This window comes from Erythrolamprus reginae, chromosome 5 (assembly GCF_031021105.1).
Source record: "Erythrolamprus reginae isolate rEryReg1 chromosome 5, rEryReg1.hap1, whole genome shotgun sequence".
NCBI lineage: Eukaryota > Metazoa > Chordata > Lepidosauria > Squamata > Dipsadidae > Erythrolamprus > Erythrolamprus reginae.
Window position 1 is genome coordinate 72379276 of NC_091954.1, and position 27912 is coordinate 72407187.

At 40.5% G+C, this 27912-nt stretch overlaps 2 protein-coding genes across 5 annotated transcripts in view; one reads left to right on the top strand and one right to left on the bottom strand.

Moving 5' to 3' along the window:
- MAP3K13 (mitogen-activated protein kinase kinase kinase 13) overlaps positions 1–15752 on the top strand; it is a 46590-nt gene extending 30838 nt beyond the window's left edge. Inside the window, exons 10-15 of one of the 3 annotated variants that reach the window (XR_011559214.1) lie at positions 581–697; positions 1065–1202; positions 4600–5241; positions 5554–5624; positions 8978–9275; positions 11073–11491. Coding sequence is in view for 2 of the 3 variants with exons in the window: in XM_070753100.1 (XP_070609201.1) it covers positions 581–697; positions 1065–1202; positions 4600–5317; positions 5554–5624; positions 8978–9275; positions 11073–11174 (1444 nt within the window). In the remaining variant the exon portion in view is untranslated. Of the gene's footprint in view, positions 1–580; positions 698–1064; positions 1203–4599; positions 5318–5553; positions 5625–8977; positions 9276–11072 lie in introns of all 3 variants that reach the window. The other 2 variants (XM_070753100.1, XM_070753101.1) reach the window with 2 other exon arrangements.
- A 720-nt stretch (positions 15753–16472) lies between these two features.
- On the bottom strand, positions 16473–27785 carry TMEM41A (transmembrane protein 41A). Of its 2 annotated transcripts, XM_070753124.1 has the most exons (6): positions 27393–27730; positions 24376–24455; positions 23518–23671; positions 21558–21719; positions 19228–19366; positions 16473–18073 (listed from the first exon to the last, which is right to left on the bottom strand). In XM_070753124.1, the coding sequence occupies exons 2-6, from the start codon at positions 24447–24449 to the stop codon at positions 17850–17852; spliced, it is 753 nt and encodes a 250-aa protein (XP_070609225.1). In that variant the 5' UTR covers positions 24450–24455; positions 27393–27730; the 3' UTR covers positions 16473–17849. The 2 variants fall into 2 exon arrangements, with proteins under 2 accessions (XP_070609225.1, XP_070609224.1); XM_070753123.1 differs by lacking the exon at positions 24376–24455 and having other exon boundaries at positions 27393–27785.
- Positions 27786–27912: the final 127 nt, after the last annotated feature.

The following is a 27912-nucleotide window of genomic DNA, read 5'->3' on the forward strand; positions in this document are numbered from 1 at the left end:
TTTTCCTTCTGTCCTCCAGACTATACAGATTGAGTTCATGAAGTCTTTCCTGATACGTTTTATGCTTAAGATCTTCCACCATTCTTGTAGCCCGTCTTTGGACCCGTTCAATTTTGTCAATATCTTTTTGTAGGTGAGGTCTCCAAAACCGAACACAGTATTCCAAATGTGGTCTCACCAGCGCTCTATATAGCGGGATCACAATCTCCCTCTTCCTGCTTGTTATACCTCTAGCTATGCAGCCAAGCATCCTACTTGCTTTTCCTACCGCCCGACCACACTGCTCACCCATTTTGAGACTGTCAGAAATCACTACCCCTAAATCCTTTTCTTTTGAAGTTTTTGCTAACACATAGGCTAATTGTTTTTACTAGAAGGACCTGAATTCTTGTGTTTTGACAAAGAGACCTCGTGCTATTAACTATTTCTAAATAAACCATGTTTGTGTTTTGTCAGCATTCAAATATTTTCATAACTTTTGTCTGTTTTAAAAGTTACACTGAGACTAATGTTGCTTAAATATATGCTTTTGACTAGCTGTTGATGTAGTTGAGACTGTCAGCTCATTTTTTCCCCTTAGGCATGCCTTGGACATTCGTGAACATTATGAAAGAAAACTTGAAAGAGCCAATAATCTTTACATGGAACTCAGTGCCATCATGTTACAGTTGGAAGTTCGCGAAAAAGAGCTCCTCAAGTACGTATATTCATCTATGTTTTATTTTTATAAGAATTTTGGTTTCTTTAAACATAATTTCCTAAACCAGGGTAACTGACTCCAAAACTGGGGGAATCTTTATTCTTCTTCTTAAGCACTTTATTGTCCTGATCAAAGTTGCAAATAAGAAAGGTGTATTCATTTGCAGAAAATGATAGTGCTGTTGGGTTATTGAATATGTGGAATTTCTGACAATTTTGATTGATGCCTTATAGAAGAATTATGCTTTTCCAACTGGCAAATGTATATTTTAACATACTTTGCTTACAGCATGTTGTAAGTTACTTTCTTTGAGTAACCTTTGACTAAGAGACAATTAAGATTTTTTTTAAAATGTTGCATATAGACGGGAACAAGCTGTGGAAAAAAAGTATCCTGGAACTTATAAGCGTCACCCTGTCAGGCCAATAATCCATGCTAATGCAATGGAAAAATTAATGAAGAGAAGAGGACTCTCCCACAAATCTGGGGGTCAGACTAAACGGTGAGTACTATAGTACCCTGTTTCCCCCAACATAAGATATCTCCTAATAATAAGCTTAAATGGGCTTTTGAAGACATGGTAATAAGGCCAAGCACTTATTTCAGGATTAAAAAAAATATAAAACAGGACCATATTTACGCTTGGGGTTTTACCAGATTCGCTCGTCCACAGCTCGGCAGAGTCTCTTGCTGAGGCCTGGAACAAGGCTGCAGCGGAGGCTCTTGACCGAATTGCGCCACTGCGACCTCTCTGTGGCACTAGACCCCGTAGAGCTCCATGGTTCAACGAGGAGCTCCGGGAGTTGAAACGCCAGAAGAGACGTCTAGAGAAGCGATGGAGGAAGATTAAGTCCGAATCCGACTGAACACTTGTAAGAGCTTTTATTAAGACTTACAAAGTGGCGCTCAAGGCGGCAAGATGCGTGTACCATGCCGCCTTGATTGCATCAGCGGAATCCCGCCCGGCTGCCCTGTTTAGGGTGACCCGCTCCCTTCTAAATCAGGGGGGAGTTGGGGAACCCTTGCAGGGCAGTGCTGAGGAATTTAACTCGTTTTTCGCTGATAAAGTCGCTCGGATCCGAGCGGAACTCGACTCCAATTGCATAGCAGTATCAGCTGACAATGAGTCAGTCGAGGTGACTGGGGCTAAACGTCTTTGTCCATCTGTCTGGGAAGAGTTTGACTTGGTGACACCTGATGACATGGACAAGGCCATTGGAGCTGTGAGTTCTGCCACCTGCTTACTGGATCCGTGTCCCTCTTGGTTGGTTTCGGCCAGTCGAGAGGTGACATGGAGCTGGGTCCAGGAGATTGTCACCGCCTCCTTGGGGAGGGGGTCCTTCCCAGCTCCTTATAAGGAGGCACTTGTGCGCCCCCTCCTCAAGAAGCCTTCCCTGGACCCAGCCGTGCTTAATAACTACCGTCCAGTCTCCAACCTTCCCTTTATGGGGAAGGTTGTTGAGAAGGTGGTGGCGCTCCAACTCCAGCGGTCCTTGGAAGAAGCCGATTATCTAGGGCCTCAACAGTCGGGTTTCAGGCCCGGTTACAGCACGGAAACTGCTTTGGTCGTGTTGATGGATGATCTCTGGCGGGCCCGGGACAGGGGCTTGTCCTCTGTCCTGGTGCTTCTTTACCTCTCAGCGGCTTTCGATACCATCGACCATGGTATCCTTCTGCGCCGACTGGAGGGGTTGGGAGTGGGAGGCACTGTTCTCCAGTGGTTCTCCTCCTACCTCTCTGGTCGGTCGCAGTCGGTGTTAGTGGGGGGTCAGAGGTCGACCTCTAGGTTTCTCCCTTGTGGGGTACCTCAGGGGTCGGTCCTCTCCCCCCTGCTATTTAATATCTACATGAAACCGCTGGGTGAGATCATCCAAGGGCATGGGGTGAGGTATCATCAATATGCGGATGACACCCAGTTGTACATCTCCACCCCATGTCCAGTCAGCGAAGCAGTGGAAGTGATGTGCCAGTGCCTGGAGGCTGTTGGGGACTGGATGGGTGTCAACAAACTCAAACTCAATCCAGACAAGACGGAGTGGCTGTGGGTGTTGCCTCCCAAGGACAATTCCATCTCTCCGTCCATTACCCTGGGGGGGGAACTACTGACTCCCTCAAAGAGGGTGCGCAACTTGGGCGTACTCCTCGACCCACAGCTGACATTGGAACATCATCTTTCGGCTGTGGCGAGGAGGGCGTTTGCCCAGGTTCGCCTGGTGCACCAGTTGCGGCCCTATTTGGACAGGGAGTCATTGCTCACAGTCACTCATGCCCTTATCACCTTGAGGTTCGATTACTGCAACGCTCTCTACATGGGGCTACCTCTGAAAAGTGTTCGGAAACTTCAGATCGTGCAGAACGCAGCCGCGAGAGCCATCGTGGGGCTTCCCAGATTCACCCACGTTTCTACAACACTCCGTGGCCTGCATTGGCTGCCGATCAGTTTCCGGTCACAATTCAAAGTGTTGGTCATGACCTTTAAAGCCCTACATGGCATTGGACCAGAATACCTCTGGAACCGCCTACTACCGCACGAATCCCAGCGACCGATAAGGTCCCACAGACTTGGCCTTCTCCGGGTCCTGTCGACTAAACAATGTCGTCTGGCGGGCCCCAGGGGAAGAGCCTTCTCTGTGGCGGCCCCGGCCCTCTGGAATCAACTCCCCCCGGAGATTAGAACTGCTCCCACCCTCCTTGTCTTCCGTAAACTACTTAAGACCCATCTATACCTGCCAGGCATGGGGGATTTGAGACACCTTTCCCCCAGGCTTATTATAATTTATGTTTGGTATGTATGTGCTGTTTGGTTTTTTAAATTGATAGGGTTTTTAGTTTTTTCTTAATATTAGATTTGTGCCTGTACAATATTGTTTTATCACTTGTTGTGAGCCGCCCCGAGTCTTCGGAGAGGGGCGGCATACAAATCTAATAAATTATTATTAAATTATTATTTTCATAATGATTTCCTGAATTCTTTTGAATACCCATTTCTGATCACTGAAGTGCATAATAATAATAATAAATATGCATTGGCATCCTTCAGTCTCAAAATACAATGGTATCATGCTCTGGATTCCCCATATAAATATAGTTTGCTATCTAATTGATTTGAAAATAACTGGATATGTTCAAATAATCAGATAAAGTGATTAAGATTAAATTTCCCCACCTAGATCATTAGGAAAAATAAGTATATTTATTTATTTATTCATTCGTTCATTCGTTCGTTCGTTCGTTCGTTCATTCATTCATTTATTCAATTTTTATGCCGCCCTTCTCCTTAGACTCAGGGTGGCTTACAACATGTTAGCAATAGCACTTTTTAACAGAGCCAGCAGATTGCCCCCACAATCCAGGTCCTCATTTTACCCACCTCGGAAGGATGGAAGGCTGAGTCAACCTTGAGCCGGTGATGAAATTTGAACCCTGACCTTCAGATCTACAGTCAGCTTCAGTGGCCTGCAGTACAGCACTCTACCTGCTGTGCCACTCCGGCTCATATTGCTGGTAATCTTCACCTAACAGCTGCAATGAGCAGTTTATAATTTTTTTTCATTTTATAATTGCATCAGTTACCAGTGTAACTCTGTGTAACGTACGTAACTCTGTTACCCAATGATGTAATTATAAAGTGAAAAAAAATCACATGACTCTATCCGACTTATGACATCAATTCCAGCTACAGTACATTCATTGAGCAAATTACTGTGGATTGTTCAGCACAAAAATACTTAGTGGTGTCCCAGTGACCAACCCAGATTGGATCCTGCAACATTATCCTGGGACACGTTTATTCATCCGCGTTCATGATCATTCTTGTTCAGCGCCATTATAATGACTTTGAACGAATGGTTGGAAAGCAAGACCACCTATAACTTGGATGATTTTGCATTCTTTTCCAGACCAGACTTGCTGAAATCTGATGGCATATCCAACACTGAAGTGGCCCCTAGCGGCTCTCCTCTCTCAGGGAGTCCTAAAATGACCACAGTTAGTAACAAAGGACGTTACCGCAGCAAACCACGCCACCGGCGAGGAAATAGCAAAGGCAGTTACAATGAGTTTACCGGAGTCTTGAAAAATCAGCCAGTACAGGATGACTTGGGCCAGCCAACTCACCATCATGCCCACCATCCCCATCATCACCTTCGACTCAATATACATGGACAAGACATAGCCAGTTGTGCTAACAACTTACGATACTTTGGTCCTGCCGCTGCCCTCCGCAGCCCTCTTAGTAATCATGCCCAACGGAGGATGTCCGGCTCTAGCCCTGATCTTATCTCTGCTGCTATGGAAGCCGATTCAAGGAGAAATCTGGAGGTAAAGAAAGATGGAGAGAATAAAGCTGATTATTGGGAATGCTGCCAAACAGATACATACAGTCTCTGTCCGCAGTGCAGACTGGGAGCAAACGATGCCAATCAACAACAATCACTTGATCCAGGGTTAGAACAGCCGGAAGGACAATTGTATGCAAATTCAGTGTATGCAAATTCGGAGTTTCCTGCAAAGAATAAAGAAGGTGAATTCAGCAGCCACAGGTCAGTGTCTCCGCTTGGCTCCTCCCATCTTGCAAGCACGCCAGGACTGCTGGGTAAAACTCGATCCATTCCGAAGGTGAGGCCTTCAGAATTCTTGAAAGAATAACCTTGTTTGCCTATGTTCTGTTTTCTCATTCATGCTGTTGGCTTAATCACACTGTTTCAAGGTTTTTATAGTTTCTGCTGAAGAGAAGGACATTTAAAGTTTTTTTTTCTTCCTGAAAATTGTACATTTATGAGGTTGCTTTTTAATTGAAATCTCCACATTTGTAATTATTTGGCAAATAATAATCTCTTTTGTTGCCCTACCAGAATGGTGATGATTCTTCAGAAGAAGAAGAAGGAGAAGTAGATAGTGAAGTGGAATTTCCACAGAGACAGAGGTAGAAAACCCAATCTGACTATTTTATTGATTATTTGAATTTCATATGATTTAATTTCATTTCTACATAAAGAAAACTTGTGACTTTGACATTGTTAGCTACGTTTTTCATCCAAAGAATTACTTCTCCATCTGTATTCTAGAAACAAAGTACAGTAGTACCTCTAGATACGAGCTGCTCCACATGCGAGTGTTCCAAGATACGAGCCACTATGGGAGCAAAATTTCTGTTCCAGAGCCGAGCTCAAATTCGGGATACGAGCTGAGCTTCCACTAGGTGGCGCAAGAACCCTTGCTTCTGGTTATCTCCACAGGGAAAAACAAAGTCTAAAGCCATTTGTTCCAGATACGAGCTGATCGACATACCAGCTCCATTCTGGAACGAATTAAACTAATATCTAGAGGTACTACTGTATAGGCAAAACTCGAAAAATTCAACTCAAAAATTCAAATCAACACAGACTGTGGAAACTTCACATTAGATTTCAAGCATCTTGCTGTGTGTGCCTCTCCACTCTTCCTCCATAGTCTGGGCCCTTGGTTTGCAAATGATACGCAAAGGTTTCCACAGCCTGTCTTGATTTGGGGAGCATGTCATCTGCTGGTTTTGGTCCACTGTGTTTTATTAAGTCCAGGGTCAATGCAGCCATCTACCTGGAGAGTTTAGAGCACTTCATACTTCCTTCCGCATCCAAGCTTTATGGGGATGCTGACTTCAATTTTCTAAGAGGACTTAGCACCTGCCCACACTGCCAAAAGTACCAAAACCTGGTTCAATGACCATGGGATTACTGTGCTTGGGTATAATTTTTTTTATTTTTTTCTCTACCTTAAAAAACATACATAAATTAAAATACAACATCAATGCCTAACACTATGCATAATTTTTTTCTCATCTTAAAAAGTGAAACAGCCTAAAATTCTATTTTAATTTCATCAATCATAACTCCATCACAAACAATAATAAATTTTTTATATTTAAAATAATATAAATCTTACTTTAAATTTGTGTTACATAGTTATCTAATGCTGCCACCATTTATCTTTTTGTCATCTGGGTTTCTACCATCCAATTTCTTATTCTTTTACATTATTTTCAAGTTAATTATCTATTTCAGCTATTTTCATTTTCAATCCATTCATAAAATTTCCCCCAAATTTTATAATATTCTGAATCTTCTTTATCTTTAATTTTCAGTGTAATCTATTCATTTCAGCACAGTCCATAATCTTCCTTAACACCTCTCTTTTTATTCATTCTATTTATTTATTTGATTTTTATGCCACCCTTCTCCTTAGACTCAGGGCGGCTTACAACATGTTAGCAACAGCACTTTTTTAACAGAGCTAGGCTATTGCCCCCACAATCCGGGTCCTCATCTTACCCATCTCGGAAGGATGGAAGGCTGAGTCAACCTTGAGCCGGTGATGAGATTTGAACCGCTGACCTTCAGATCTACAAGTCAGCTTCAGTGGCCTGCAGTACAGCACTCTACCTGCTGCGCCACCCCGGCTCATTTTTTGGTTGGTATTCTATTCAGCTTCCAATTTTATGCATATATAATTCTAGCAGCAGTCACTATATGAACAATTAAATTTCCATCCAAAAACATTGGATGGAAATTCAAATATGGATTGAGAAGATACTGAAAAAGACTATTGAGTTAAAATCTGAAATATTTTTGTTAGGTATTTTACCAGAAAAAATTTAATAAAGGGATTACTGTGCTTGATTGGCCAGCAAACTCACCTGACCTGAAACCCATAGAGAATCTATGGAGCATTGTCAAGAGAAAGATGAGAGATATGAGACCAAACAATGCAGAAGAGCTGAAAGCCACTATTGTAGCATCCTGGTCTTCCATAACACATCAGCAGTGCCACAGGCTTCCATGCCATGCCACATTGAGGCAGTAATTGCTGCAGAAGGGGCCCAAACCAAGTTCTGAGTACATATGCATGCTTATACTTTTAAGAGGTCCAATATTGTTCGATGTACAATCCTTTTTTATTGATTGCATGTAATATTCTAATTTTCTGAGATGGTGGATTTGGGGTTTTCATGAACTGTACATCATTATCATCACAATTATGACAAATCACAGCTTGAATTATCTTGCCTTGCATGTAATGAGTCTCTCTCATATATTACATTTCACCTTTTAAGCTGCATTACTGAAATAAATGAACTTTTGCACGATATTCTAATTTTTCGAGTTTCACCTGTCTATAGGATAAAACAATATGGTCAAATGTGTGTATTGTATCGGACCTAAGACATGTGGGAAGTAAGAGGTAGATACAACACCACTTGCTTCTTTTAGCAACAAACTGTTGCATATCATTGTTGCATATCACAGGGCCGCAGTGATCTCTCTGATAAGCACTGGAATATGATTAATGGTGAACGGACAGACATGAAAATAAAAATTACAGTTATGTGCAAACTCATCACTGTGAATAACATCTTCAGATGAAATCAACGGGAAAGATCTTTCTACCATATCTACCAATATATACATGTATAAGAAATTCTAAGAAAAGATATCACTTGGAAAGAATTACTTTGATCCTTTTTGCAGATCAAATTTATATACTGTGGTACCTCTACCTAAGAACAACTCTACTTAAGAACTTTTCTAGATAAGAACCGGGTGTTCAAGATTTTTTTGCCTCTTCTTAAGAACCATTTTGTACCTAAGAACCTGAGCCCGGAAAAATTTCCCAAGAAATTTCAGAGTGGCACAAAGGCCCAGCCAGTTTCCTGCCATTCCCCCTTTAATCCCGGCCATCTTGGGCTTTTCTGGGCTGCCAGAGGAGCCTTTCGGTGGTGCTTAAGGAGGCTTTGGCAGTCCAGAGTGAACGGAGCGTTTTCCTTTCTCTGGGCGCTTGGAGAGAGAGTAAAACACTTCGCTGTGGTGACTCCCTTGCGCTGCCTCCCATACACCCAGCGCGAAGTTGCCTCCCTGGGCGCGCAAAGGCAGAAGGGGGCACTTCGCCCCAGCCAGATCAATTCGGCTTCAGCCAAACCGAGGAGTCACCACAGTGAAGGAAAGGCGCCAGCTACAAAGCGAGTGAGCAAGAAGAGAGTGGAGCCCTTCAGCATGGGAAGGAAGAGGCAGCAGATAGCAGCAGCAGCAGCAGACGCCTTTCGGTCAAAGGAGCGGGAGGTTCCCCCCTCTCACCCGCCTGGGTTTCTCTCTCTGGCACGGTGTATGGGAGGCAGCCTCGCAGTGGTCCACGAGAAAATGTGAATGGTCCTTTACTTGTTATTTGATTTGCATATACAGTGCATAAAATCAGTTGTGTGCAGCATTTGAATCAAAACTGACTAAAATATTAATGCATTTGCAGGCCACATCGTTGCATCAGTAGTTGCCAGTCCTATTCAACCTTTAGTTCCGAGAACCTCTCTGTCTCTGATGGGGAAGAAGGCAATACAAGTGACCATTCCAATAGTCTGGATGAGCTGGCTAATAGACGGGAAGATTGTTTGGCTGAGAGGTTCGATGACATGCTGTCACAAACTCCAGAAATCCCCATTGAGATATCTACTCAGTCTGATGGACTTTCAGATAAAGAGAGTGCTGTACGCAGGGTGAAAACACAGATGTCACTTGGCAAATTATGTCCAGAGGATCATGGTTATGAGGTTAGAAACAGTCTCTCTCCCTTGTTTAGGAATATTACACATGATTTAGGTGTTTTTTAACCAGGTCTTTCAATCAATTAATGCATGGGTGACCTACGTGTTCCTATATATCAGTGATGGCTAACCTTTTTGGCATCGTGCACATGCCAGCACCCATAATGCAATGCAGGGGCCCTGTGCATGCATGCATGACCCCCCCCACATGCGCACGCAACCCATGCTCCCCTCTGCGCCCCCATACATACACAACCATTTTGTGCCTCATAGGCCTCCCTGTAGCCTCCTGGGACCAAAAACGCTCTGTCTGGGAGAGCGCTGCACCCTCACACTCCATTTTGGGCCTAAGTAGGCCAACTTGCAGCCGCCTGGGACCAAAAACGCTCTGTGGGAGGGAGCACTGCACCCTCAGACTCCATTTTGGGCCTAAGTAGATCTACTTGCATCCACCTGGGACCAAAAACGCTCTGTGGGGGGGAGCGCTGTACCCTCACACTTCATTTTGGGCCTAAGTAGGCCAACTTGCAGCCGCCTGGGACCAAAAATGCTCTGTGGGGGGAGCGCTGCACCCTCACACTCCATTTTGGGCCTAAGTAGGCCTACTTGCAGCCACCTGGGACCAAAAACGATCTGTGGGGGGGAGCGCTGCACCCTCACACTCCATTTTGGGCCTAAGTACGCCAACTTGCAGCCGCCTGGGACCAAAAACGCTCTGTGGGGGGGAGCGCTGCACCCTCACACTCCATTTTGGGCCTATGTAGGCCTACTTGCAGCCGCCTGGGACCAAAAACGCTCTGTGGGGGGGAGCGCTGCACCCTCACACTCCATTTTGGGCCTACGTAGGCCTACTTGCAGCCGCCTGGGACCAAAAACACTCTGTGGGGGGGAAGGCTGCACCTTCACACTCCATTTTGGGCCTACGTAGGCCTACTTGCAGCCGCCTGGGACTAAGAAGGGGGTGAGGGGTAACACCACACCCCCAGTGCCCCATTTTAGGCCTACAAGGCCTACCTTCCTGTGCTCCCCCACTCTTCTGCGCATGCACACACAACACCCCTGCACATGTGTGTGCTTTCCACCTGCACCCCTCCCCTCCCACGCATTCCAAAAATCAGCTGTCTGGTGGGAAGTGCCTGCACATTTGCAAGTAGAGCTGTGCTGGGTGACAGCTCCCATGCGTGCAGAGAGGGTTCTGTGTGTCAACTGTGGCACATGTGCCGTAGGTTCACCATCACAATTATATATGTTCTTAAAATGTATATCAGCTGTCAGTCTTCAGCATACCTGGCTCGTGTATATTTTTAGCTTGCATGGAAGGGAACTATTTTAACCTGCCAAATAAAAATACAGTGTTCCCTCGCTTTTCGTGGGGGATGCGTTCTGAGACCTCCCGCGAAAGTCGAATTTCTGCGAAGTAGAGATGCGGAAGTAAATACACTCTTTTTGGCTATGAACAGTATCACAAACCTTCCCTTAACACTTTAAAACCCTAAATTGCAATTTTCCATTCCCTTAGCAACCATTTAGATTATTACTCACCATGTTTATTTATTAAAGTTTATTAAAAAAAATAGTTATTAAAAGCAGACGAAAGTTTGGCGATGACATATGACATCATCGGGTGGAAAAAACCGTGGTATAGGGGAAAAACCTGCGAAGTATTTTTTAATTAATATTTTTGAAAAACTGTGGTATAGACTTTTCGCGAAGTTCGAACCCGGGAAAATCAAGGGAACACTGTATTGCATACCTGAAATGCCAATAGATAATTTGAATTGCTTCTATTTCTTTGTAATGCAGAATCCTGGGCAGTTTGGAGACTCAGGTGGTGAATCTTCAGAAGAAGACTGTTCTGATGCGACTGTGAGAACCAGTAAAGTTTGCAACTCTGCAACCTTGTAATGATAAATCTCCTTTAGCCTCATTTAGCTGATCAACTGGCATTTTGATTCCACTCAGAAAAAAAAAACCTTTTTCATTCCGTCTTTGAGAAGTTGCTTCTTCACCCCATCAACTAAATGATCTGCAATAACTTGAATCTTTGGAGAAATGTTCTGATGAATTGGTTTCTCAATGAGCATTTCAATCATGAATGGCAGGGATGTATTTTATGGAATAATTGAACTATTGTACCATATTTTTGGCATTTTAACACTTTTTAACTGATCGATGATCACTGTCCATAGGCAAAATAATGGGTTACAAAAATAGAAAGAAAACTGAAAAAGAATCATTTTGAATTTTAAGAGAGCATGTATAGACAGAATAGAATTTGTCATTACTTGGCCATATGGCTCTGAAGGGCTGACAGATTAAAAACACAGCAACTTCATTGATTTCACTAAAACAGTGCATGAGATAACCTATAAGCAAAAAGTCATTTCTATAACCAGTGTAACTTTTTCAACATAAAGTATTCACATCCCAGGGAAAGAGTAACTGAGATGCTGTTCCTCAGCATAAGAAACTGGAAACTAGTGGTTAGTTTTATTGTTAGGTGATTGCAAAAATCTTACAACTGCAATTACAACTTCTCTCTGTATCATCATCATACTAGTGTGTGGACAGCAGATAAAAGTATTGAAAGATTGATGGATAGGTGTACATACCGTTTTGCTCTGTTAGTGTGTTTTCTTTATGTTTTGCCTTTCATTTGGTTCCTTCAATTCAATATACAGTATATATATGTCAAATTAATGCTGAACTTACAAGCCATGGAAGATATATTTTATATATCCTAAAGACTTTCCTGAAGGAAGAAATTAGAACTGTTCCCCCTACAGCTGGGGACTAGTCCAGTGTAGGCTACACAATTTGTCTTCCTACTGTTTTCTCTAGAGTGGTTTTGATAGGAGAGAACTGGTCACTTATTAAGCTTGATGGAAAGTTTCATAACTTTTTTTTAATGGCAATTGGTAAAAATGCTCTTTGAAATGGCTTGAAGGAATATTAAGTCATATTTGTATTGTGGATCTGGATTGGTATCCCTGTTTCCTTTTTTTACAAATATGGTTTACCATTCATTCTATTTCCTATAATTAAAATGTTCAAGAAGGGCAAAACAAGTAACACTGAAGTCTGGCTTTTGAATCAAAGTGTTAATCATTATCTTTCAATGCTTCCTTCCTTCATCATGTTGGCGAAACAATGACATTAAGAAAGAAGGCCTTTTGGTGAATGTAGCAGGATTTAAGTTAGTGTCAAAAGCACCCTTCACCCCATCTGCAGAATGAAAGGCAGGCATGGGTTGATATTGTGCTGCTGTTTGTTTACATTTGATTTGATATGATTTTTTTAAAAAGATGAATAGCCTAGTGACAAAATGTAGAAAAATACTTTACTAATATTAAAGAACAGTATTGTATGAGTTAAATTATTCCATGCTTTAAAAATTCTGTAGCTGGACTACATGAATCATAAATTATTTCATTATTTATTATAATTTCTGTAGATTAATGATAGGGCTTGTTGTACTGCAGCATGCCAGTCCTACTTCAGCTACGCTGTGGCCTATACCCCAGGAGGAATAGTAACCAAAGTGCTCTACGTATAATGCAATTCAATAATCTTACACAGGGCACACTGATTTAACTCAATTGCAGCAGCCTATGGACAACAAACATGGCATACTCTGATAAAAATTGCATGTGCCATCAGTGTAAAGTATATAAGAAACAAATGATGCTTCAGCATGCATTAAGTTCCTTGTTGCAGTCCATGACACTATGAGATCTTGTCGGATTGAAATAGAAAGAATTCAGGCCTGCTCACTTGAAGTGGCATCTCCTGCTAAAATAAGAGATTCCTCAAGCTTTTATATCTGAATGAACCGAGTTTTGCGTGTTCAGAAAAACGTTGCTTCTTGTAGATTCTCTGCCTATTTTCCCAAGGAAGAACTACCTTTTTAGGGAGACCTATATGCCTTTGATGCTACACTCTCCATCAATGGCATTCCAATTGTATACGGGCCCAACCCCAAATGTCTAGGAAGATTATTGCATTTGCCTGGTCCATGGCAAATCCCCGATTCAGAAGTATTATTTGATGCTTGATCTAGGCATTTTTTTAAACTGACAAGAACAACTATCATGCAGCCTTTTCTCTGTTTAGTTTCACCCAATCTTTCATAAACACTCTGGAAAATCTTTTATCAGCACATTATGTGTCTGCATTATGAGGATAATCTCCAAACAAGTATCTGCTTTGTAAGTAGTGTTAGCAATAAAGACATGTCCTCCCTATGGCTCCACGTTAGAGTTTAACAGCCCACGGATGGCTATATGGAGAAGAATGTTCCTTTTTTTAAAAAAATGGCAAAATAAGAGTGTCAGCATTGGCAAAGTGCTGCATGCTGTTTTTTTTCCTGAAATGAAGCACTTAGGATTGTTATCTCATGGCTAACATTAGCCCACTATTTCTTCTAGGAGAAGTTCCACGCTAATGCCTTGTTACCCTGGAAAAAGAATATGGTAGTGTAGGACTTATCAATTTGGCAGGCAAACATTATCTGGGATCCAGAATGAAGGGTTTTTTTGTGATAATTTAATTGCATATATTGAGCTTGGAATCTTGTGCATGCCAAGCATGTCTTTGACCAATAAAATAGTTTCTTCTCAGAAGTCTACATTAGTGGAGAATGTGTTCAATTTAATTATCTTTGTATAGATACTGGTTGTTTCTTTTTTGGTATTTGCACTTATCCTCATTTCCAGTGACATGCTGCACAATGTAATTCTTCGAGAGACTATTTTATGATTTAAGAAACAATTAGGATGAGTATTCAGTAGGGGTTTCAAAGTCTTACACACTCCTGCTAATCTGTAGCTTGTATATCTCATTAAACTGAAGAAATCATGTTTTAACTTGCCCATATCCAAAGAGGTCTATTTATTAGGAGATAGCAGAATGAATTTGGGGGTCCTAAGAATGTAATATCTAGCAGATATTTTGGGTGATAATATTTGTTATTGATTTACAAATTTACAAACATTCCAAATGGCTAGAAATCCATGTTTTTAGTTATTAAATACAATAAAAGGATTCTTCTAGATATATATTTTACCAAATTATACCTAAAATAGTTTGTTCAACTGTGAACAAGCAGAAAAACTTTTGAAACAGAAATTTTAACCATAATAAGTGTGGTCATCCTACTTTTTCCAGTTCAATTGTTCTGTTTATCCCTTCTAACTTCATAGCATTCCCTAAAGCACAGATTAAAAATGTCTTAATAAATAAAATCTCACAATCGCAAAGAGATCCAAATTAAGCAGTGTTATTGCTAATAATAGTTAAACTGACAGCTAGGCTAGAAGTTATGATCACTGTGGAAAAACAGTCAATACAAAAAGTTCTCCTTCTGTTATAAAGTTAGGTACATAGGCAATAGTTATATTAAACCACGATGTAGCCTGACTCTAAGCAGAGATGTTGCTTGTTGTGTTATTACAACAGACCTGTGCATGTTTTGTTTCAAGAACGATAGAATAATTAATTTTAACTCTTGGATGTTGATAAAATCCATTTTAAATATTGGTCCAACATACATAGTTGATTATCTAGTATATGGTGATTACCTTTTTAAAGTTTTCTCTTAAATGTGAAGGTTAAACATTTCTTTTAAATGTGAAAACATTCTCAGGTGAATTTGGACATTTTAAAAGGCTTGCTGTATTCTATTGCCCCAATAAAGAGTACTACTTTGGGCTTCTGGAGCATTAGTTCACAGCCCTAAATATTAAGAGATATGATCAGAACTATGGGAATAGATACTAAGACATAGATAATATTAACTCTCCTTTTTCCAAGGAAGCAAGAGTTCTGTTTACTGGAAGGGAGCCACCATATTTTTTCACATATTATGCTGAATTTTCATTCATAGAACCAGCTAGCACAAAAAATGATGCAGTTTTGTAATAGAAAAGGGAAATAGTAGTTATTGTTGTATTAATTCTTTGATAGAATCTTACAGACTACAAAGAAATAGCAGAATCTAGATTTAGTTCTTAATTTTTTCAAACCAAAAGCCATAAATCAATTCATTTCATTCAGTTTATGACACAGTACTGCCATGTATGAATTAGTGTGAATTTTCTTGCTGTGTTTTGACTGTTCTGTACAAGGGCATTACAATATTGTAACTACCTGATGAAGGGGTTGACAGTGGCACAGCATAAGAATAATAAAGCAATGCAAACCAGAGATAAGCTTTTGATTGAAAAGCCTTCTTTGGCATATTTTCATGATTCTTACACTCTATTCTTACTTGCTGGGTCCAGTTACGGTACAATCGATATGTTGGCTAATGGTTATTGGAAATTATGTTTATATGTCATATAGAATTATAATTTTATCCTCTGTGCTGTCTTTTCCTCCCTGCTTTGAGGCAATCTTGATTTCTTTTTGTATTGAACAGTGTATAACAATTGGGAACAAATGACTATCAAATAGATGCATGGAATAAAAAGCCAGTGTACCTCATTGCGTGTTTTCAGCTTCAATTTTTAATATAAATGTATGACTCAAAGGTATGCCTCTGTGTATTCAAAATCATCATTTCTTTTCTGTACAGTATAGTTCTATAATAGTTTCCAAACTCTAAGGAGATGGTTTGATGACCTCTTTGGGTAAAGGAAATGTAATATACCAATTATTCTGTATTGTAATTGCCATATAAATGCAAGGTTTGACATTTTAAGCTTTCAATTCCGTTTAGTATGTCTTGTGCTACTAAAGGACAACAACATGAATGTAAAAATATACTTCTCATTCCTCCCTATATCCTCTATTAAGGAGTACTTATAACAACATCCTGTTACTGACATCTCCTGAGGATGCCAGTCTCACAATATAGAGGGAACTAAATTAAGCCTTCTGTATGCCAACCCACTGAAGGATAAGGGGACTACTTTGGAGAAAAGTCCAAGCAATGTTTTTCCTTCATTATTTAATGTTTGCAGTTGAAAGGTGGGAACTGAACAAGACCTTGATAGAGTTATAAACTGACTCATATGGTACTACATGAAGTCAAATTATCAACTATTTTCAGTACCATTTATCTGATAAATATGTAATGTCTGTGAAAATAAACAGATTACGATTTCCATGAAGTTTCACCTGGCAAGAAGTAGGGGGGGAGAGAGGGGTGCTTTTCTCATATTGATGCAAACCAGACGGTCAGTTATAACTTGCCACAGTGTATTTTTCAGATCATTTTTTATTACTGCTTTCTTGGCACACCACACGTACAAAGATTTAACAGAAACCATCCTAGGGGATTTTCTAAGACTGATACCTTTAATACAATATTGACATTTGTTTAGATCAGGGTGGGGAACAATGTAGTCTTGAGCCAGTCACGAAAGTCCACAAGTCGAAAAGTTGTGGGAGTTGAACTCCACATAAGTCATAAAGTGGCTATCGTTCAACGCTTCTGATTTATAGTATAGCAAAGATCATCTCAAATAAACGGGGGGAATATTCACAGAAAATCCAATAACTGATACTAAACCTTCTGCTTGCTTGATTTCTAAAAAATGGCAAACTTGAATCGCTGCAGACATCAGGCAAACAAAACTTTATCACTTTCCTTAACCTCGTGTCTTCTATCCATTTCTTTGTTGTAGTACAAAAAGGATGAAACAAAGCTCTTTCCTAAATTTTCAAACTGTAGCTTGATGCCGAGACAAGCAACGCCAAGACCATTTTCAAATAGGAAATTCAAGGAATATGGGGTTAATTAACACTTGGAATTAAAAACAAGGGCCATATTAAAATAGGGATTTCCCAACTATGAAACACTGGATTGAACAAACACGTAATATAACAATTTCAATTATTATGTTCAAAGTATATTCCTTTCTGCTTAATATTACAATTATGTAAAGATAAAGATTTTACTCTGAAAAGTGAAAAATGCAATTTTCCATACAGCATACTGTTTCTTCTCGGCCGGAATCCAAGGGCTATTCCTGAACTTTTGGGGAGATTGCCTTTCTTCCCGAGGTCCTTGGGATTTCCCTTTTCTTCTATCTACTTCTCCAGGGCAGATAGTGCCTTTTTAAGACTTCCAGGATGGAAAATTCGGAGTTTGGAAACAGAGCCCGTTTCTTCGCTCCTGCTCGTCCTTCATTCCTCACATTGAGGGGAAATACAATTCATCATTGCCATTATTTAAACAAATATTTGTCCCAAATACTACATTGTAACTGTTTCATTTTGAAAAGAAATGCTGTTCATCTGGCAAGCAATTTCAAGCTTAATTCCTGAGTGATGCTAGGATTTAGATTTCCTCAAATCAATAGATGCAGGTCCACTTGGGCCCTGGAATTCTGACTTCTGGATAAACTGGATCACAAGTAATTTGATAAAATGGAACATACAGTACCAGTCTCAGCTGTTTTTTTGAAAAACAGTATTTTTAAAGACTCAGCTTTATACATTAGCAAAAGAAGATGCCTAAAACAGCGATAAGTTCAAAGTTCAGTGACAACATAATTGCTGATTCAAAATAGCTATTTCCAAATCTCCCTTAAATAGAATTCCACATTGCCTGATATCTGTTTAGGAGTGGTCTATTCAGTTGCATTTCATTCCATTCAGCAAGTGACTTTTCTGTTTACTTTTATATAAATTGAGATGTTTCTGACTGAATTTCTTAATAAGAGTCCCAGGGATTAATGCCATCATGGCTATAGCCAACATCTTGAATAAGTTGCTCCAGGATAAAATGTTATCCAAGGAAGATATCTGTGAAAGTACAGAGCCTGTCTGGACACAGATAAAATTATAGGGAGTCAATCCTGTAAGAGAAAGAGGAGAATTCTAAGATTAGAAAAATGTATACATTTCATAGTCTGTGCTAAGTTCTAGCCTGCAAGCCGAAAAAGGCTTGAATATACAAATGGAGGGGAATAGATCTGAGCATCAGAGGAGGAGAAAAACCTTAAATTAACAAATGTCATTGAAGAAAATAAAGTATTTGCAAATTTGATATAGTAAGTCAAATTTCTGTGCACATGAACAAGCTGGAATCTTCTGTTTACCTGCGTAATTGTTATTTTCTCTTCAACCTGGTTTAGCATCTTAAATCACATTAAAATGGTACTGATAAAGTTTTTCTTTATTAATCACTTTAAAGAAAATAGTTGAAATTATGGCATTAAACTGGAGCTACTTTTCAACGTTCACAATAAGTCATATGTTCAACAAGAACATTGTTTTTCTGTTAGAAATTTCTGGCAAAATATAAGGGAACCATAGAAAAATTATGTTATTGCTTTATGATTTGTAAATTATAATATGTATTTGCTTTGTGTGTTAATTGGGCTAGCCTGCAGGGGAATGAAGCTGGAGTTGCTATCTGCACATTTGGAAAGCAGCTATATCCAGCATTGTTCCCTTTAAGGTGTGCGCCTGCGCGGGCGTGCACAGAAAAATACCCCCCCGCGCAGCCTTTTTCAAGAGTGCCCAGCTGAGCTGGCATCGGAGTTGGGGGCGACTTTGCCCCCGCCAGTTCAGGGAAAGATGGTGGCATCCATCAGGCACTTCTGCCCTTTTCCTGCGTAATTGAGGCTCGGCCTGCGCTGGGATGGAAGGAGGGAGGCGGGGCTTTGAGCTGATGTCTCTCCCCCCTCTTGCCCCGTCTTCCGCCGCCATGACGGTGGGCAGCCCCCAGCGCAGCGGCGGGAAGACGAGGCAAAGCTCGTGCTTCGGCCACACCGGGGCCGAGTGGGCTGAGGCCAGGCCCGTCGGTAAGGTAAGCCCAAATATGCCAAGACCTACCTACCTACATCCGTGTGTGTGTGTGTTTGTGTGCGTGTGTGTATTATATATATATAAACTGAATTTGAATATTAGAAAGAATGAGAAGAAGCATCTACTATAATGCAAAAGTGAAAAAAGACCAAATAATACACGAACAATATGGATGTAATTATGCTTCCTTTGTTCTTACCTATGAGAACAGAGAAGAAAAACTGAGTCACAGGGATGTTCAAGACTGGAGATGCCAGGTTCAGAAACCAGTTTGGAGTCATGGGGAGCAGTCTCAAAAATAACAAGAAGAAGAACAAAGAATGTCTATTTTCTTCCACCTGTCAAAGGAAGCCCCACCAAAAAGGATAAAAATCAGGCAGGGTTAAACTGTTTTCTTCAGCATCTGCTTTTTTCTCCCAAAGGTTGTACAGTACTGTAATACGTGTTATAAATAATATTCAATTAGTCAACTGCTCTTTTAAGGAACACATCCACAAAAGAATGGGGAGAAGGAAGAATACAGTATGCTAATTCTCCCTTCTCCTTTGAAATCTCAGGACCCTGAGGAAACACCAGAAAGGGAGGAGGAATGTCTGAAAATTGCCTTCTGGCTACTAATGGTAGGCTTTCCCCCCTGTATCTTGGACCCATCTATGACTGGGAGGAATCCTTCCAAATATGGGCTACTAGTTGGATCTAAGATTAGCAGACATTCCCCACTGGCAAAAACAAAGTAGAGAAATAGTTTGCTTGTGGAAGGTATAGTTACTAAGGGGTTCTTGTTTGTGTTCTATTGATTAGGTATAGGCCCATACTAGCAAAAATCATCTACTTTAAGTCTATGAAGCAATTGTACCTCATATTTAAAAAAAGAAATTGCACCTTCTGCCGCACGAATCCCGGCAACCGATTAGGTCCCACAGAGTTGGCCTTCTCCGGGTCCCGTCGACTAAACAATGTCATTTGGCGGGTCCCAGGGGAAGAGCCTTCTCTGTAGCGGCCCCGACTCTCTGGAACTAGCTCCCCCTGGAGATTAGAACTGCCCCCACCCTCCTTGACTTCCGTAAACTCCTTAAAACCCACCTTTGCCACTAGGCATGGGGGAATTGAGATTTCTCGCCCGGGCCTATACAATTTATGTATGGTATGTTTGTATGTATGTCTGATTAATAATGGAGTTTTTTAAAATGTTTTTAAATTATTAGATTTGTTATGAATTGTTCTATTGCTGTTGTGAGCCGCCCCGAGTCTACGGAGAGGGGTGGCACACAAATCTAATAAATGAATTAATTAATTAATGAATTAATGAATGAATGAATTAATTAATTAATTAAATCTTAGAAAAAAGTTTGAAGAAATATCTACGGAAATCACATTTGTGGCTCTATGCTCTCTGAATCATTTTTAATCTTCTAATTTGGATTACTAATAACTTTCTAACTTAGATTGTTAAAATCTTACAAAACTATGTAACACACTCATGAAGGAATGCTCATGAAGGAATATTTTTTAGAACTTCAGTTAATGCATGTAAAATCACTAACGGTAAACTTTGTCAGCTAGAATATAGTCACAGAACCATAGTAAAATGCCTTCTGCCAAGCTAGACCACTGGGCCATCTAGTTTCGAAATTTGTATACAGTGTTCCCTCGATTTTTGCGGGTTCGAACTTCGTGGAACGTTTATACCACTGTTTTTCAAAAATATTAATTAAAAAATACTTTGCGTTTTTCCCCCCTATAGCATGGTTTTTCCCACCCGATGATGTCATATGTCATTGCCAAACTTTCATTTGCCTTTAAAAAACATTTTTTCTAATAAACTTTAATAAATAAACATGGTGAGTAATAATCTAAATGGTTGCTAAGGGAATGGGAAATTGTAAATTTAGGAGTTTAAAGTGTTAAGGGAAGGCTTGGGAACTGTTCATAGCCAAAAATAGTGTATTTACTTCCGCATCTCTACTTCGCGGAAATTCGTCTTTCGCGGGTGGTCTTGGAATGCATCTCCCTCAAAAATCGAGGGAACACTGTACACTGATTAGGAGCAGGTCTTCAGGTTTTCATATAGGGCAGTGGTTCTCAACCTGGGAGTTGGGACCCTTTTGGGGGTCAAACGACTGTTTCACAGAAGTTGCTTAAGACCATGGGAAAAGACAAATTTCCCATAGTGTTAGGAACTAAAGCTTCTATTCTGGGGCCCTGGAACGTATTTGTACAATTCAACCAATCAGGCGTTTACAGTGGGGTGTGTATGTGTGTCCCTCTGATCTTCCTGCCAATCAGCTTAAAGCTCTGTTGGGAGAATTGGTGTTAGATTTATGGCTAGGGGTCACCATAACTTGAGGAACTGTATTAAGGAGTCACAGCATTAGAAAGGTTGAGGACCACTGATATAGGGTCTTTTCCTTGCAGAGCCAGAAATTGAACCTGAGAAAAGTTAGGTGCAGCTACATACAATTGAATTCTGTTATATACAAATGTTATCTATTACTAAATAAAATTTAATTGCAATTAGTTCTTTCTTACCTTCCTCTGAAGCATGGTGACTTTATCAGGAAAATAGTAGATAACAAAGTTTTTCCCAAAAATATTGGATAGGCCATAGCAACAAGTAGCACCCACAGAAGTCAAAGTCGAACATAACAGAAGTCCTATCCATGGTCCAAAGAGAGCCCCAGCAAGGATGTTCTGTTAGAGCAAAACTAGATGGTGATCCAGTCCATTAAAAACTGTGTGGAAAGTATTAAGGGCTTTATGAACGATAAGAATGTAAGAGCAGCCTTCCATTTACTTCATAGTGTTAATAGCATTGGTCAGTAATGTCTCTGCAAAATCCATAAACTGGGTATAAAACACAGGCGTTTGCTGCTTTAATACAATACGGTATACTGTATTGTGAGCCTGAATCATTTTTCTAATGTCCCTCAATAAAATGATCTGGTTGACCTCCATCCCTGCCTCCCAGCTAACTCAAAAAACTGATGTTACATCAGATTGAAATAGTAAATGGAACAGCAGAAATAATTCAGATTTATTTATTTGAAATTTTTTATTTATTTATTTATTTATTCATTATAAGAATAATGAACCAATTTTATCTGACCATAAAGGCCAATAAAACATAACTTGGATTGAACTCATGGTGATGAGAAGAAGGAATGAGGATGAATTATTTTTATGATTCACCTGAAATTCTGTTCAGTGGCAACAGGTGCTAGAAAGAAAGCTTGCTTTTTGTCTCTGTTGTACATACTTTCAGGTTGGAAATATGACTAGTATCTACTTTTTTAATCTTACAACTTTCTGACAGGTGATTTCTTGAGGTTAGTATATGTTCCTAATTGCTTAAAAGATACATTTATATAATACAAAATATATACTCTGACTTTTTAGCAAGATGGAATATTTATTTATAATACTTACAATATAATATGGCATATTATAATCATAACTCTGGGCAATAAAAAGAACACCTCCTAAAAGTCTCAATAAAATCTCAAGGCTTTCAAGGCAATACTCTCTCACACATCCACATATTATATGCTGGAGGGGTCTTCCTATGAATGGACAAAATAATACTCACATTTCTAGATGTGTTCATGAAAGAGTTCCATAAAAATAGTAGGAAGAATATATGTTAGGGAAGGATGCATTGTATATCTAACAAGACAAGTACAGTGATACCTTGTCTTACAAACTTAATTGGTTCCGGAACAAGGTTCTTAAGGTGAAAAGTTTGTAAGACGAAACAATGTTTCCCATAGGAATCAATGGAAAAGCGATTAATGCGTGCAAGCCCAAAATTCACCCCTTTTGCCAGCCAAAGCGCCCGTTTTTGCGCTGGTGGAATTCCCCTGAGGCTCCCCTTCATGGGAAACCCCACCTCCGGAGTTCTGTGTTTTTGCAATGCTGCAGGGGAATCCTAGCAGGGGAATCCCAGCAACGCAAAAACGAGCGCTTCACTGGCAACGGAAGTCTGGAGGTGGGGTTTCCCAGCGAAGGGAGCATCAGTGACGCAGCATTGCAAAAACACAGAATTCCTCGAAACCTCACCTCCGGACCTCTGTGTTTTTGCGATGCTGCGATTTCAGTGAGGCTCCCCTCGCTGGGAAACCCCACCTCCGGACTTCCTTTGCCAGTGAAGTGCCCATTTTTGCGCTGCTGAGATTCCCCTGCAGAATCACAAAAACATGGAAGTTCAGAGGTGGTGTTTCTCATGGAGGGGAGCCTCAAGGGAATCCCAGCGCAAAAACTGGTGCTTTGCTGGCAACGGAAGTCCGGAGGCGGGGCATCCCAGCGGTGGTGGTGGGTTTGTAAGGTGAAAATAGTTTTTAAGAAGAGGCAAAAAAATCTTAAACCCCGGGTTTGTATCTCGAAAAGTTTGTATGATGAGGCGTTTGTAAGACAAGGTATTATTGTATATAAATAACTGTTCTTGCAACATGTTGTAAAACCAATCTATGACTTTTATATCATATATACATACCAGAAAGCTAGAGCCCGGTATGGCAAAGGTTTGTTTGTACAGGTAAGCACTGCAGAAAAGCAGAATTATGTATGCGCTGTGCTCTTTATTGTAGTACTGTAGAAACTCTGCAAGTTCTTGTAGTTCCTCTAGATCTGAAGGGAATTTTAATGACCTGATAAAGAGCATAATTAGTTTAGTTGCCAAATGATTGGATTAAAAGAAGGAACATAGGATAATTATGAGATTAGCCTTGAAGATTAACAGGTTTATTGCAACATGGAGCTGGCACAACAAAATAAATCAGTTCAATCTTACAAATATTGGTAGTTGGCTTTTTTGTTACTTAACGTAATGAGATTAGAAGGAAACACCAAAGCAAAGGTCATCTTAATTTTTCTTTTAAAAATGAAATATTAACATTTTACATTATTTTAGTTCAGCCAAGACAAATGTATCTTTAAAAACAACAGTATCTACAGAACTAGAAAAAGAGTGGTATAAAAAATAGGAAAATTGAGTTTGTGATGGAAACAAGCAGCTATTATTAACATTCCACAAGTATTTTTTCCCCTTCTGTTCAATCATGTCCAATTCTCAGAGACTCCCTGGACAAGTCCTTACAGTTTTCTTGGCAAGGGCTTTTCAGAAGTGATATGCCATTGCCTCCTTCTTAGGACTGACCAATGTGACAAGCCCAAGGTCACCCAACTGGCTTTATGCTAGAACTTACTCTCCTGATTTCTAGACTGAGGTCTCAACCTTTACACCAAAAAAACATTCAATTGGAAGTATATATCACTGAAATATAATTTCTCAAACTAGTACAAAATCAAGCAATACATATCTGAAAATGGACCAAAATTCCAGTTTAATTACCCTACTAATGCTGGCAGCAGAGGCCAAAATTTCCGATTGTCTTTCATAATTATCTTCTCTTCCCTTCTTTGCATCCTTCACTAAAAAACAAAAACATCGGGAGACAAAAATTCTCGTTTTTTAGTGAAGTCATCTGAGGAATTTATGAGAACCTTACTATAATTTAAATGTAAAAAATAAATGCTGTATACATTTGAGATGTCCATATAATAAAAGCCATAATCTGCTTTTAAACTGTATGAGTTATGCCATAAACTGTTTCATTTTAGCAACTCCCAGTACTTATAAGAACAGTTCTATTGGTTCAGGTGAAGATTCAACTTAGTCCAGCATTTTCTTTCTTACAATTACCAATTAGATATCTCTGATATTCTTGGAAAATACTGAGTCTTCGGAGAGGGGTGGCATACAAATCTAATAAATAATAAATAAATAAATAAAAAGGAGATAGTTCTCTAACACTATTGCTTTCTTTGTACTGGTATATGAAGGCATGCTGCAGCCAAATAAGATATAACATTGAACCTTTATTATTAGCAGCTTTTGATAGAACAATTATCCAGGAGTCTATCTATAAACCTTTAAAAACATACAAGTTAATAGACATCACATTTAGTGATAATGAATTTATTATATATTGTCTGAAAAATTTCTTTATTTGGTCCATTGTAAATATGTGTGCAATCGATTTAATTCAATGACCCCTAGAATTTTAAGGGAAAATGAAAACCTCTGTAGTTCAACAATCTAGCCTTTTTTCTAGAAAGTAACTTAACCCCTGATAATTTGTATTGGGATTCTTTAATTATGGTGTCTATCAGGGCCCCAGAAAGATGTCTTCACTGTAGCAGTGAGCAGATATGCTATTTTTATTAAGCAGATATGCTATTTTTATTAAGTGCTTCTAGGGAAACCTGATGCTCCTAGGTACAGCAAGAAACAATAGGTGATTCTTAAGAAACACTTGATGGTGTGTTGCTAAACCTATTTTTTATTATGCAACTACTCTCCTCCCACAGTGGCAGCAAGATTCATACTTATGTGATAGCTCAAATTATATACGAGGGTTATCCGGAAAGTAAGGCATGTAGCTCGCGTGGGGAATGTTTGCAGGGGAATTTTGTACTACTATTGTGTAGCAGGAAACCAGCGAAAGAGAACAAGTAGTGCCAGTGATCAGTAAATCATCAACTGGTGGTGAAGGTTAGAGATGGGTGTCCTCATTCCGTTTCCCTCCAAATGCTAAGAACATGAATGCTGCTACGATGCATGCCCAATATTTTTCTCGCCGATTGGTGAGTTTTGAATTCTTTTGGCTAAAGGAGAATGAGTATGGTGCCACTGCATTGATTGATGTTTGCTCTCTGGAGTATGATGGTAAGCCCAACTTTCATCTCCTGTCATTATACAGTTGAGAAAAGCCTCGCCTTCAATCTCGAAATGATCAAGAAATTCTCGGACGGCACTGACTGTCGATTTTGTGTGCTTCAGCAAGCATCTTGGGCACCCATCGCAGCAGAATTCATGCCCTTAGCACAGGGAAACAGAATGAGGATGCTCATCTCTAACCTTCACCACAATGCCAGTAGATGATCTACTGACCACTGGCACTGCTCGTTTTCTTCTACTGGCTTCCCATTACACAACAGCAATACCAACTTCCCCCGCAAACATTCCCCGCGAGAGCTACATGCCTTTTAACCTTATTTTCCTCCTATCAGGACCCCAGAGAGATGCCTTCTCTGTAGCAGTGAGTAGACATGCTGTTTTTATTCAGTGCTTCTACAGGGGACACTTGCTGCTCCTAGTAGGTAGAGCAAGCAACAATAAGTATCTGAAATAAATACTGAAGATTCTTAAGAAACACTTCATGGTGGGTGTCTAAACCTAATTTATATTTATCTATTTATATATTTATTAGATTTGTATGCAGTCCCTCTCTGAGGACTTGGAGCGGCTTCCAACAAGCAATACAATTTACAAATCCAATATTTAAAAACAAAATACATTAAGAAACCCTTATTAAAAACAATCACAAAGCTCAACAAACCATGCATAAAACGGGACAGCCGTGGGAATGAATTTCCCTGTCTGGTGACATAGGTGGGTTTTTAAGAGTTTGCGGAAGGCAAGGAGGGTGGGGGCAGTCCTAATCTCTGGGCGGAGTTGATTCCAGAGGGCTGGGGCAGCCACAGAGAAGGCTCTTCCCCTGGGTCCCGCCAAACGATATTGTTTTGTCGACAGAACCCTGAGAAGGCTGAGTCTGTGGGACCTAATCGGTCGCTGGGATCCGTGCGGCAGAAGGCTGTCTCGAAGGTATTCTGGTCCGATGCCATGTAGGGCTTTATAGGTCATAACCAACACTTCTTATTCTTATTATGTAACTACTCTCCTCCCACAGAGGCAGCAAGATTCATACTTATGTGACAGCTCAAACTATACTGCTCAAAAAATAATAATAAAGGGAACACTTAAACAACACAATATAACTCCAAGTAAATCAAACTTCTGTGAAATCCAACTGTCCACTTAGGAAGCAACACTGATTGACAATCAATTTCACATGCGGTTGTGCACATTCAACTTTGGACAGAACAAAGTATACAGTGAGAATGTTTCATTCATTCAGATCTAGGATGTGTTCTTTGAGTGTTCCCTTTATTTTTGTGAGCAGTGTATATAATACAGCCTGTCGACAGTGTCCTTCAAAGCAGGATCCTCAAATCACTCGTAGACAAGCGCGCTATTGCGACTAGGTTGCATAACTACTTTGGATTCCTCGGCAGAACTACTGCCGCGTCTGCCAAGGGTCGAGGGCGATGTCATTTTCCAGGCGTCATTAGCCACTTTCAGCAAAAAAAAATCGTGCCCATCGGCCTTTGGCCCTCGAGATCCATTCGTGAGCGGACACCACTTGCAGGACTCACAGCTGCTGACCGCCGCTAAACCCAAACTCGCTCGCTCTCCGCGCGCTTTGGGACAGCGACCCAAAATCGTGAGGCGGCGGCCAAACTCACCTGCTTCCGGCGCGCGGCGCTCCGGGCAGCCAGGTAGTTACTAAATAAAGGCCCGAGGTGGCCGCCGCCAGGACCAACAAGAACCCCACCAACGCTCGCATCGCCGCCGCCGCCGCCGCCGCTCATAAGGGAAGATTCAAGAGGAACTGAAGAGCAGCAGGAACCAAAGGCAACGTCCGATGAACCGCGTACTTGCACTCTGGGGAGTGACACAATTTCTCCTTCCTTCCATAGATTGAAAGAAATGGCGATATTTCCTGTGCCGAGAGGACATACAGGCGCTTGGGCCGTCATTCCCTCATAGCCCCGTTTCCTAACCTCGATAGCTGTTTTGCAGTGTTTCGCAACCTTGGCAACTTGAAGATATCTGGACTTCAACTCCCAGAGTTCCCCAGCCAGCGAATGAGTCCAGATATCTTCAAGTTGCCAAGGTTGCGAAACACTGGTTTAAAGATACTGTATTTTAAAACTTCAACGCACCAGAGTGCCTTCCGTCCCCTGTCCTAATGTTTCTCTTTTA